We start from the raw sequence: 13246 nt of genomic DNA, 5'->3' as shown, positions 1-13246 counted from the left end.
CGCCACACCAGCTGGATGCTCCTCGGGGCCAGCCCTGAGCTCAGCCTGCCCAGCCCTGGCATGGTGCCAGCCTATGGAAACAGGACTTGACCATCGAATGGTGAATCCCGCCGGCCCCCACATCCTCCAAGGGCCTGTTTGCATGTCCTCCAGGCAACAGCCACCAACAGCTGTGCAGACAGGCAGGCCCAGGCCTGGCAGTGTGGGTGGGCCACAGCACAGTAAGAAGGGGGCCCCCTACAACAGGCCACAGCTGTGCCCCTCTAACCCCAGAGACGGGGGCACCACTGTGGTCATTCAAGTGACTCTGCACAGGGTGAGTGGCCCCAGCCTTGTAACCTGGGTGGCTTGGAGACTGCTGCATGCAGGTGCAGCAGTGGCATGGGGATGAGGGAGGGTGCTGCTGGGTGTGGGGGTTCTGTCCTGGGGGGCCAAACTGGTGTGTGTGAGTCCTTAGGGCTCTCTTCTCCTTCCAGGCAGAGGGTGGAATTCCCTGCCTCACCCACTTTGAGGGTGGGCATGCCCGCGGGGATTACCCTAGTCAATCCAATATGAGAGAAGGTGGCATGCATCATTTCTGAGGGGAAACTTGAAGAGCTGGTACAGAAGTCACCATCTCCCTCTTCTCCCTGCCTCAGTGACTACGGAAACGGGGATGCACATGGACCCTCCGTGGGCCCAGGTCACTGAGTAATATCATGAACAGAGTCCCTTCCGCATCACCTGCTTGGATATGTCATGGGCAACAAATAAACCTTTTGTTGAGGACAGAGACCAAGAGGACGTTTATTATTGCAGCCTAACCTACCCGTATCCTTCCCGACGGGCCCATTTTTGGTACGTGACATTTCGGCATGTCCGTCTGTGTGTATGTGTGATCTATCTGTGGACATGAGTGTGGTCCTTCTTTTGGGGGTGCAGTGTTGTGCTGCATGTGTGTGGTATTCCTCAGTGTGGGTGCTGTGTTACTCTTTGTAAGTGACATCTCTGGGCATATGCACTGTGATAGGAACTGTGTGTATGCACCTTCCCTTTGTGTGTGTGATGCTATAGTCCAGGTACGGTGAATGTGAGATTTTTCTCTGTGTGTGTGCTGTATTTCTGGTGGGCATGTGATCTCTCCAGTGTTACAAGAATTTTTTGCAAAATCCAGTGGGAGAGAAAGCAGTTTCACTTGGGCACAGATCTTGCTCCTTGGAAAAACCAGTAACAGGTGAGAAGGGGCCCCATGGGATTCCAAGGGAGGCAGCTGCAAATGCCTGGGAAGACCGTCGCAGCAGCTTCCTTTCCCAAGGTCTTCTCAGCTACCACAGGCTGGGGATGAGGATGCAAGGAAGCTGGCTGAGGCCCCTGTCCCTTGCCTGAGAGCCACATTGGTCTCAGGACCTCTGGTGACTGCCTCCAATTTGGGGCAATTGGGCACCACTACTCTTACTTTTCTGGCTTTTCTGGGCAAAGCTGGAGGCTCCAAAGCCCCAGACCTAACTCCTGTCCCCACACAGCCCCAGGACCCAGCCACAGAGACATCATGAGCTACTAGCCACAGAACCAAACTCAGTCAAATATCATTTTACAATAGAGGTAGGGAAATGGAATCCCCAAGAGCAGACAGGACTTGCCACGAAACACCTCAAATGTAAGCTTCTGACTCCTGCTCTGGGCTTAGTCGGTGGCAGTTGGTTCTTTTGAGAACGCTGGGCTGGCAGAGGCCAGGGGGCTGACACTCCATGCCTGCCAGCCAGGAGGTCAGTCCCTGACTGCAGACCTGCCAGCATAAGATGCCACCATAAGATGCCACCATCTTGCCTTAACCCTGAGACCCTCGGTGCTGACAGGGGAACCGAGGACCATCAGGCGGCGTGGTGCAGCAGATGTGGACACCCACCTGCAGCTCAGTCTGGAAGAAGAACTTCTGAGGGCACTGCGAGCAGTCGTAGATCTTGTCCTCTTGCCCGTGCACGGCAAAGATGTGCTGCTGCAACTTGTTGGCCTGGACAAAGACTAGACACAGACACGGCCGTCAGGGCCAAGCTCAGGACACCAGCCCAGCCTCTTGTGGCAGCTGCCCCCACAACACTCGCAGGCAGGGATCACTGTGGTGTGGGCACAGTCAGCCAAATAGTGGGCTACTGGGAGCATTCTAGCACCTACTAGAGGAGGCTCGAGTTAGATAAGCTGAGCTCTGGTACTTAGTGGCTGTGCAACCTTGGGTAAGTCACTTAACCTCTCTGGGCTCCATTTCCTCACTCAAAAAATGAAGATTATAGTATGTCCCTGGCTGGAGGCTGGGAGGATCAAATGGGTTAATACTGATAAAGTGCTTAAAAGATGGCCTGCCACAGACAAATGAATGCTATCCTCCTCATCCCCGTCATCAACAACCAGACACCTACGGGGCGAGCTCCTTGAACCTCTCCCAGGCCTGTAGGACAGGTGCTATTATCTCCATTCTATACAAGAGAAAACTGAAATGCCAGGAATGTTAAATGGCTTGTCCAAGGTCCCACCACTAGCAAGTGGCAGAGCCTAGACTTGAATTAAATAAGCTCAGCACAGGGTCTTGTACAAGAAGTTGCTCAACCAACACAAATTCCTATTTTTATTGTTGTCAGCATCCTTGGGCCCCCACACAGAGGCCCCCGTGTCCTGGGTCGGCAGACGGGCAGCTGGGGCCCCTCAGTGCCAGCCTCAGAGTGTGACAGTGACAGATGGGTGGGGGCTCCTGAGATGAGGGGGAAGAAGGCATCAGGGTGCTCAGGGACTCTTGGGAGCCCCAGGGGTGTGTGTTTGGGGGATTTACCCCAGATTGGACACCCCTGGGCCTGGCATGGAGCAGGTCTAGCCCCGGCTTCCCGGTGGCAGGAGTCCCGAGGTGGCCCCGGCCCTGGGCGCACACAGGAGGCAGCCCAGAGCAGCTGTGTGTCTGGGAGGTGAGCACTTCAGAGATACCCTCCCGCCAGGCGTCCTCCCCAGGGTGGGCTTCCTGCCGTGGCAGACAGCAGATGTCAGGGGAGGCAGGGAAGGCCAGGCTCTCCCACGCACACCGGCTGCCATCTGGGCAGCAGGAGGGGGCCGGCAGAGCCCCTGAGACTTGCCTCGGGCTGGGACAGCCATTCGCCTGGGCCGGCAGCCAGTCCGGGGGCTGGGGACTTGGCTGGCAGAGCTGCCCTTGACCCCTGCATCCTGGAGAACGGATGGGAGCTAGGTAGGCCAGGGAAGAGGGGGAACCAGGAGTATGTGAAGCTGGAAGCCCCAGCAGTGCTGAATAGAGCTCTAGGCTCAGGGAGACAAACACAGGGCCTGGGAGGGGAAAACTGCAGCAGAGGGTTGAGGCTGGGTTGGACAAAGGGCTTCTAGCCGCTGTGTGCAGAGGGCGCGGAGAGGGTGCAACCAGCCTGCTGATGAGGAGAGGCCAGAGAGCACTGAAGGAAGGCTTGTGTCAGCTCTGAACTGAGGGACGTGGGGCAAAGGGCCTGTTAATCCCTCAGGGTATCCCCCATGGAGTCCTGGACTATAACAGGCCTGCCAAGGAAAGAGGAAGAGCACACGCTGGGATCCCACAACAACAGGGAAGGGCTCCTGCGTCCATCTCTCTCCCCCGAGGGGCACACGCTGGGTACCTTACCTGTGAAACACACAGGGCATTTGAAGGTGCCGCCCATGCCCTCGAAGCTGTGCTCAATGAGGTGACAGAGAAGCTTGGCTGGGGAGTCGAACATCTGGTTGCACAGCTTACACTCGTGGTTGATGCCTTCCTCTGAAAGGAAAACCCGTGACTAGTCAGTGACCAGGATGCCATGTCCCCCAGACAGGTGCCCACAAGGCCTCCCATAGACCCCAGGGCTAATCCCCCTCCAATCCCCAGCACCAGGCTTGGTGAGGGGACCACAGACACCAAGACTCATCCTGGCTCCACATGGCCTCACCCCTAGAGGCTTACAGACCCCAGAGGACCAGCTCCAAATATCTGGCCCTTGGAGGTGCCATTTGCTGTGATTTCTCCTGCTGATCAAGCAGCCAGGGGTGCAGGCCATGGTCAACAGCTTTAGTCCCAAGACTGGGTCACTGTGCAGAGGCACCCAACTTGAGGTACCAGATGGAGAAGGTGGTCCAACCAGGATTTTAAAAATTGCAATCAAATATTTATTGAGCATGTACTACGTGCCAGGAACTTTGCTCTAAGGATTCTTTAGGCAACTAAACAAATCATGTCTCTGCCCCCATTCTGGTGGTGGGGTAGACAGATGATAAACAAAACCATCAGCACATAATGCAGTGTCAGGAGGTGATGTGAATACATGGTGAGAGCACTCTAGGAGATGGGTGGGGGCAGGGCCCTGAGGTGGGTCCATGCTGTGCTGGGCGGGCTTAAAGTCCAGCATGGGAACAGAGTGCCTGAGCTCGGAGGGCCAGGAGTGAGGTCAGAGAGGCCACAGGGATGCACAAGAAGGGTCTTGTCAGCCCCGGAGGACTTTGGAATTTTACTTCGAGAGTGACGGGCAGCACGGAAGATACTGCACCAAACGCTCTTTTTAATCTGTTTTTCTTTTATCTGCTTTTCTTTTAAACAAATGGTCTATGCAGTGGATGATGGACAATGGGCAAACTCGCCATCCTGCTTCAGACCAGAACACAGCTCCTCCATCTCCCCACCTGGGAGCCGCTGAGACCCCAAACCTTCACCCAAAAGCGCCAGAGGACACACAGCGCCTGAGCACCAGCCTTGCCAGCATCGAGGAGGCTCAGAGCCCTGGTGTCCTCGCCCACAATCGAGCAGCACCAGGTTCAAATCCTGGCTCCTCAGCCCCACACAGCATGCTGTGGGCACCAGCTCATGTGCAGTAAGATGGGGACAACCTGTCCTCCCTGTCTCCCTGGCTGCAAGAGGACAGAGGGGCCCAGGGGTCAGTGGTGGGGCTGGGGAATCCCCTGGTTTGAGCCTCACATCACCTGGGGTTGGAATCCAGTCCTGACCCTTACTGGGTGATCTTAGGCAAGTCACACAACCTCTCTGTACCTCAGTTTCCTCTGTCTGAAACACTCCATCGCAGCTTTTCTCTTATAGTTGCTATGAGAATTAAATGAGCTAATACACGCACACGGGTCTGGAACAGACCCTGGCACATAGCAAGTGCTCAATAAATGTTTACTGCCTGGCATGTCAGTGTTGGTGAGAGCATTATCTGGGACAACCAAGGACATGGGTTCCCCTTTGGGCTCCCCCAGGGAACCAGCCTCACTGAAGGCGCCAGGTGCTCTGATTTGCCCTTAAAGGCAAGAATTAGGTAGCAGAGGGGTTCTGCCGGTGGCAAGACATGAACACAGATGGGCTGAGGCTTCTGGCGAGTCCCTGGGTCCCCAGGCCCTGGCAGGGGCTGGCAGAGACAGCAGGCATTCCCCCCGGCCCAACCATCCCCCGCACCCCCCGGCACCCCACCGCAGAGGCGCACACACACACGTGCACACACAGGTGGGCCTGCCCCACATAGCCCACTGGCTGGAATCTACCGGGTGTTTGTCATGCCCCTGGAGCCCTGGCAACTAGGCCACATACACCCGACAGAGACTCAAACAGATCTTCCATTTAAACTAGCGGAAAAGGAATTCATTGACAAGTTTTGGGACACAGGGCAGGCTCAGCACGCTCGCCCTGCAGGCCCCTTGCACGTCTCCGCCTCCCTTAGGGAGACTTTCATCATAATTAGAGATGGCCTCCAGTGTGGGGTGGCTGCCTCGAAAGACCCTCCAGTGCATCCCCTGCCCCCTGCACAAACAACCTTGCCCAGCGCCTGGCACCAGGGTGTAGGATCAAGGAATGAAAGAGACTCCATCCATAAATGTGACCTTATTAGAACGAGGACACCCCTTGGACATTAAGGAGGGAGGGGGTATGTGAAGTTGACAACTGTGCAGAGTTTTCTGTAAGAATAGTTTATAACATATTTCAATTTCAGAAATAAGCCAGCTTGCTTGGAAAACTGCACTTCTGGGAAGAAGAAATGGGTTCAGAGAATTAGACCATTTACTCAAGTAACACAGCCAGATGGGGGTGGTGCAGAAGAGGATACAAAACCATTCCTATATGCATGTACCCCCGTCACCGTACACCACCTGCAGCCTGCCCTGACTTGTACCCCACCACCATACACCACCTCCAGGCAACCCGCCCTGACTTGTACCCCACCACCGTACACCACCTCCAGGCAGCCTGCCCTGACTTGTACCCTGCCACCATACACCACCTCCAGGCAACCTGCCCTGACTCTTCCAGTTCATGAGCACACACACACACACGCACACACATGCATACACGCACACACGACTACCCCCTCACTGGGCACAATGACCCTTGATTCATGTAACCATGTGAGTTTTTCTGACCCTGGCAATTAGGCAATGGGCATGGATGATGTTTTCTCCTCCTGTGGCTCGAAAAGCATCAGGGCCTTCCTGGGCTCACCTGCGGGAGGGGCTCGGACATACTCACAGAGGAGAGACACCCCCAGGCTGGGCCCTCTCTCCCTGCCCAGCTGGGGGCTCTGGGGGCTGAGATGGCAAAGAGGATTTACTGCTCTCTGCCGAGAGGGGGTCTTTAGCCACTTGGCTGTGAATGGCGGCGTGCCCATCTGATACACAAACACCGAGAGGACAAAGAAGCCTCCTGCAACTTATAAATCAGAGAAATCATGTCTGACAGTCACTTTCCGTTCTCCGAGTGCCGAGCAATTCATCAGCCGGTCCCCCCTGATTCATAACCGCAGCTACACCCAGCGCCCACGTTCATAAATATGTGCACAGTCAGGCAGCCCTGGAGCTGCAAGCCGTGCGGGGCCCAAACGGCTACCATTTAAGCAGATCACAGCCCCAAACCAGTGTCAAAGTAAGGTTCCAGGCTAATTAGATCAAGAGCCCAACAGACCACCATGTGTCTCGGGACCCTTTCCTCTCTCTCCCCCAAGTGTTTTAAGAGAGTCAAACCTGGGGAAAGAGGAGAGGAGAAATAAAACAAGCAAAAAGTGAAAGTGAAGGGAGGGGGTGGAATAAAGCCTGAGGGGTTCCCGCAGAGCTGGGACTCGCTCCCACTCAAGGCAAGACCTTTTGATTTGCAAATCTTTCTGAAGACGAGGCCTTCTCCCCACTGGAGGGGTTCGAGGTACTCCCTTGGGTGTCCATTACATGTACCTCTGCCTATGAAACCATCCAGGAAAACAGGGGGAGGGCCGGGGAGGTGGAGAGGGCGGGGAGGGGCTGCCCTAGTTAGTGTGACAAACACTCCTTTGCGTGTTGGTGACCCAATGTGAGCCAGCCCATGGATATTGATAGAATTTGCTAGCACCATCACTCTCACCCCGCAGGCGCTGACAACCTCTCGTTCCATCCCAATATGCAGGGTCCGCCGATAGCGGCACCCTCCGAGAATCACTTTCCTGAATTATATAAGATCGCACGGTGCTCGGCCGACACCTTGGAGCAGAATGACAAAGCTGTCTGGGAGCCCGCAGGCCCCTCCGCCCCGACGTGGGGACTGGAGGATTTTGTGAGTTAAGACGCACGATCGCTTTCCTTCCTTTTCTGTGCCTTTTTTTTTTTTTTTAATAGCACATGACAGGCATCCATAAGAGAGACTCACACAACTCAAGTGACTTATGCAGCCCCGCTTATTTGTAAAGTGAAATGCAGATTTCACCTGCTGAAATTCAGATCTTGCCTCCTGTTCCCTATAAGTCGAAATCTATTGATTTATTATGATTTAAAAAAATAAAAATAAACAAAAACCCAAACTGCCAAACAAACAACCCGCCAAGCACGAAAATCCCAAAGTCCCTGTCTCTCCTTTCTCCCACCTCTGCTCAGGAATAATAAGCGTTAATTTTACACTTCATTTCTCAAAAAAATAATAGGATGTGCTTTTGCTTAAAACCAAGTCAGCCTGCTGGAACCTTTCAGGCTGAAACTGTGTCAGCCCAAAAGAGGAGCAGAGGGCTTTGTGGAAGAGCATCGTGCCGAGATGATAGCTCCCTGTAATGTCCCTGGTACCGACTTTTGTCTCCAAAAGCATTTGATCCCTGGCAGACACATACTTATTTCCATACGGGTCTTGGGGGAAGCCGGGAGGAGAGAGAACTGATTATCAGAATCCTGAAGGTGAAGCTCAGGTAGGCCCCACTGATGTCAAAGGCAGGCCTGGGCACACATTCGAGGCCATAATTTGCTGCCTGGGAGGGAGAAGCGGCGGGCTGCAGCAGGGTGTGGACGGGGCATTGTTCTCGGGCTCTGGCGCACTGAGCGTGACCTGCTCCAGCCACAACGGATGGTCCCTGCCTACCCCCTCTCTTAGCAGGAACCCCCCTCGGGAAAGCTCACGCCAGAGTAGCATCATTAATGCACACACCTGTCTAGAGAGGACCAATGACTTCTGCCTGGTGTTGACAAGGGCATGACTAGCCACCTACATCCAGGAGGTGGCAATGAAGGACACAAAAGCTAGAGCCGGAAACACTTGGTTTTGAGCCCCAGTTCCACCACTCACCTGCTGTGTAGACTGGAGTAAGTTACTTTGCCTCTCTGAGCTTCTGCTTCTGCCACTAGAAAACAGGCAGCGTCATTACAGGGCAGCCAAGCAGGCTTCTTCGGCCACAGGACATCTGCCCTTACTGAGACCCCCAGATCATCCCACACTCCTTCCCTCATTTCACTCAGGGGTCTGCCTAAAGGACACCTCCTCAGAGGGCCTTACTCGAGACCCCCAGCGAACACAGCACACGCCCCCATCCTTTCCAGCACCCAGCCCACCTTTAATTCTTGGACAGCGCTTACTACCACCTGGTATATTACAGGGTTCATTGTTTAACTAATTCATTCTCATTCCCTCCCTCCCTCCGACACACAGACAGAGTAACATAAACTCCACGAGGGCTGCTTTGCCCACTGCTGTGTCACCAGTGCCTAGAACAGGATCTGGCACCCAGGAGATGCTTGATGAGCAGGAAATGGGTAATTTATGTCAAGCACTTAGCACAGAGTTTGGGGGAGGGTGGGAGTGCTGATAAATGCCATCACTATGCACCCATGGTCACCCCTAATCTCACAGGACTCGGCTTGTAAAACCTCAACTCCAGTAACACTTTCTGGATCCCCACAGAACAACAGCTCCAAGACTGTGGGCATGGTGAGGCTCCCTCCGCTGACAGAAGAGGAAGGGACACTTAGAGAGGCAGGGCCCCTAACAGGGATGTGGCAGGGCAGGGCGGGGCAGCAGCAGCCCTGCTGTTCACCCCCAGCAGCCCTCTCTGGCTTTAGAAAATTCAAGAAACAGCCACAAGACTTAAAACCAGCAATCCACCCGTGCTCCCTGATCACCCAAAAAATCCGGGTGAGAAGGAAGACAGAACCGCCCTCTGCATCTCCATGTTTGAGCCTGGGGGTCCCCTCGCCAGCACAAACACCAGTTGGCAACAGGGCTGGGGCTTTCCCTGAGGAAGGGGAGGAGGTAGCCCTGCATGTGACAGCATAGGACAGTCCAGGCTACACCTCCTCTCTCCAAGAGTGTGTCTGCAGGTGGAAGCAAGGCAGGGAATGCACGGGATGCTTGGCTGAGTTGAGGCCCCTCCACTACTAGCCCCATAAATAAACACCCCAGAATGACATTCCACAGCACCAGGGGCTCAGCCTGTGGCCCGCATGCCTAGTATCAGGTCAAGTCCTTAGGTCCTGGGGCTCAGACACACACACTGCAAATGGGCGCCACACATGGTCCTTGGAGAAAGGAAGCATGGGAGCAGAGGTCCCAGCACTCATCCAGGCAAATCTTGCTAGGAGGCAAGAGGGTGAGGTGAGGGTGACCCCAGGAGAGGACCCCTCTGACACCATCCCAATAGATAACCACAAATAGTGTGGAACAGGAGCTAGGAACTGGAGCTAGGAACCTGAGCTGGTAGGACACTGTGTCCTTTGTTTCCTGTAAGAAACAAAGACCCCTGGGGAAAAAGAGGAGGGCAGGTGATAATATCTGGGCAGCCAGATTGGGCCGTTTATCTATTGATCTGTCATTAAATGCCATGAGGAAATTAACCAGGCCAGGTTGAGGGGAAGGGGAGAGTGACATTTAGGCTGGGAGTCAACCAGGGTCACAGGAAAAATCAGGGTCTGAGGAGTGTCCCTTGTCAAAGGCTGGGCAAGAGCTGGGAGAAGGTGAGTGGTGATGAGGGATGACCATGGGAGCCCCAACACCCCCAGCCCTGGCAGCCCACGGGAACCCACTTCCCTGCCAAGCAGCCCTGGCAGCACCTGGGAGCTTGAGAGAAATGAAGAGTCTCAGGCCTGCCGCAGAGCTGCAGCATTTGAAAAGTGCCCCCATGTTTGGGACATCCATTAATGCGTGAGAACCACTGACCACTATACAAGGGGCTTAGGGACGCTGATCTTGTTGGAATCCTGCTGCCCCGAAGCTGGTTTGGGAGCTGTCCCACTGCTTTGACCAATATTGTATGTGGAAGGATCTCTTAAAAGGCGGGAAGTTTTCTAGTCACTTTTTGTCCACATTTTGCAAAAGACTGAAAAATCATCAACAATGAAAAATAATTCCCTGTGGTTACTCCAGGGATGGAAATGAAGCGAGTATCTTTGAAGAGGCTGCTGGAGACTCTGAGGGTGGGTGGCTAACACTCCCCAAAACCATCCCTGCATCGCGGCCCTCCTGACCCCAAATGCCAGGGGCTCTCCACCCTTGGATGTCCTCGTCACTCAAGACCACTCAGCCATGGCTTGAAGGCACAGCCCACCACACTGCTCCCATTTGGGGCTCACATTTTCCTAATTAATGCTGGAGGATGGGCTATGCCCTTCCTCCTCCCCCTGGGGGCACCTTCCCAGGCCGTTCTGCCCAGAAGGGACCCATCCTACGTCCCCCGTGTTTCACAAAGGCTTCTAAATGAGCTCTGGCAGCCTGAACCGGGCCCCACGGGGGACCCAGAGCCTCTTCAAAACAGAGCCCTGACAATTAGGCAGTCTGAGTTTTGAAAGGCTTGGGATTGATGGTGTGGACAGTAAAAACATCACCTGGGGAGCTGGGTGTAGTCCTCCGAGGGTTGCCTGAGGTCAGTTGCCATGGCAACGGAGAATGAGCTCAACCTTGTAACTGACCCTTATCTTTTTTTGATCTGTGGGCCACTTGGGGCCAGGGCTTGAAATCAACTGGAAAATAATCTGGTCACATATCAGAAAGAAAACTATTTATACTTATTTACCCAGGTACCCACCAATGTCCCCCTTCGACAATGCTTTCGACGCCGCAATAAACCGACATCACATGTGCAAAGAACACTAACCGATGGCAGGAGGAAGGGGGAGACCGAATTCCCTATCTGGGTAGAATGTCAGTTCCACACATGGGCCTGTAGGTGTGGGTGGGAAGGGTCACCCCCACCCTGCAGCCCCGCCCTTCATCGCTACCAACCACAGCAGACTGGACTCTCTTGCCTTCCAGCATCCAGTCCAGGCCCACCAAGCGAGAGCCTCTGTGATCTGCCCTCTCACTTGTTATGCAGGCATGTTTCAGCCTGGCTTGATCACTAGGTTCCCTTCCTTGATTCCAGCGTCTGACAAGTCTCCCCTCTGCCAGAGGCTGGACAGAGAGGCCAGGTGGAAGTTCATCACTTTCTGCACCTGGGGGTTGCAACAGGATTCAGCAAAGGAAGGCTGAGAAAAGAGGAGGACAGAGGTCTTCCTTCCTGGTCCCACACCCCAGGAACGGCTGGGTGGCTGGACCACCCCAGCATTCACCCCAGGGTTTCCATGGCAAGGTCGGCCATCTGGCCAAAGCCCATCTCCAAGACACTGCTCTCCTAAGTTATAAGTACTTTGCTCACTCTCTCCTTCTCCGAAACTCAAATCAGAAGACTCCAGATGGTTCCATTGACCAACTGCTCCCAAGAGCCAGGTCAGACGGATCTTAGCTAGGGGTCAGTTAAGCTTGAGAATGATTCCAGGTAAACTCCCTGCGAGATTTCCCATCACAGCAAACAGGATAGCTCAGCGGACAGCCCCCCACTCGCCCTTGTTTCATCAAGACTAGATCCTTCAGGGAGTGGGGAAAAACATGGCTGAGAACCAGGCCGCATGGAGGAGGATCCTGGCTCTGCTGTAGACGCCCAGGGTGACACTGGGCTAAGCGCTTCCCTCTGTGTCTCAGTCTCTGACTTTGAAATGGGGAGAAGGTTGTCCACCTCACAGGGCTGTTATGAGAGTAAATGAGAGCCAAGTAAAGAATATGAATCATGACCCCCAGCACAGTGGCTTATGCCTGTAATTCCAGGACTTTGGGAGGCCAAAGCAGGAAGATTACTCAAGTCCAGGAGCTCGAGACCAGCCTGGACAACACAGTGAGACTCCATCTCTACAAAAAAGTAAAAAATTAAATGGCATGGTGGTAGGTGGTACAGGGAGGCAGCAAGATGTCTTCAGCCCAGGACTCTGAGGTTACATTGAGCTATGAACCATTGCACCCCAGCCAGCCTGGGTGATGAAGGGAGACTCTGTCTCTTAACAAAAGCTCAAACAATTTTAAATATTAAAAAAAATTAAAGAATACTGATCATAATGCTACCACCACAACTACTATTACTGCTATTGTTACTTCTTCTTCTTTTTTTTTTTTTTTTTTTTTGAGACCGAGTTTCACTCTTGTCGCCCAGCTGGAGTGCCATGGCACGTTCTCAGCTCACTGCAACCTCCATGCCCTGGGCTCAAGCAATTCTCCTGCCTCAGCCTCCCGAGTAGCTGGGATTACAGGCACACACCACCACGCACAGCTAATTTTGTATTTTTAGTAGAGATGGGGTTTTACCATGTTGGTCAGGCTTGTCTCGAACTCCTGACCTCAGGTGATCTGCCTGCCTTGGCCTCCCAAAGTGCTGGGATTACAGGAGTAAGCCACCACGCCCAGCCTGCCACTGTCACTTCTGACATGATTCTACCTGAAACTCCATGCCTAGGCCTGGTGACATGGCACATACAAGCCCACTGTGGGGGCTATCAAGGCAATGGAACCCTGCTTCTCTTTCAGGGCACACATGGCCAGTCATGCCCATGCCCCACCCCCAGTAAATGTTTAAAGACCCTTACCACCTGGGACATTGTGCATTCTCTCATGGCACATCCTATGCTACTTCCATCTTCAAAATGCCTCTGTGTCAGCTTTCTTTGTCTCTATCCTCCTCTACCTCCACACCACTCCCATATTTGCAAT

The 13246-nt window shown here is 53.9% G+C and overlaps 1 protein-coding gene across 6 annotated transcripts in view; it reads right to left on the bottom strand.

The window, feature by feature from the left end:
* The window catches only part of ZNF423 (zinc finger protein 423), a 370406-nt gene that overhangs the window by 33791 nt on the left and 323369 nt on the right, over nucleotides 1–13246 (bottom strand). For all 6 annotated transcript variants that reach the window (XM_030925572.1, XM_030925568.1, XM_030925570.1 and 3 more), the window contains 2 exons: nucleotides 3626–3757; nucleotides 1886–2001 (listed from right to left, as the gene is read on the bottom strand). In XM_030925572.1, coding sequence (XP_030781432.1) covers nucleotides 1886–2001; nucleotides 3626–3757 — 248 coding nt within the window. The remainder of the gene's footprint in view (nucleotides 1–1885; nucleotides 2002–3625; nucleotides 3758–13246) is intronic.

Source organism: Rhinopithecus roxellana, chromosome 20 (genome assembly GCF_007565055.1).
Source record: "Rhinopithecus roxellana isolate Shanxi Qingling chromosome 20, ASM756505v1, whole genome shotgun sequence".
NCBI classification, from domain to species: domain Eukaryota; kingdom Metazoa; phylum Chordata; class Mammalia; order Primates; family Cercopithecidae; genus Rhinopithecus; species Rhinopithecus roxellana.
The sequence above is the reverse complement of the archived record's forward strand: the minus strand, read 5'-3'. Positions and strand labels throughout refer to the sequence as shown.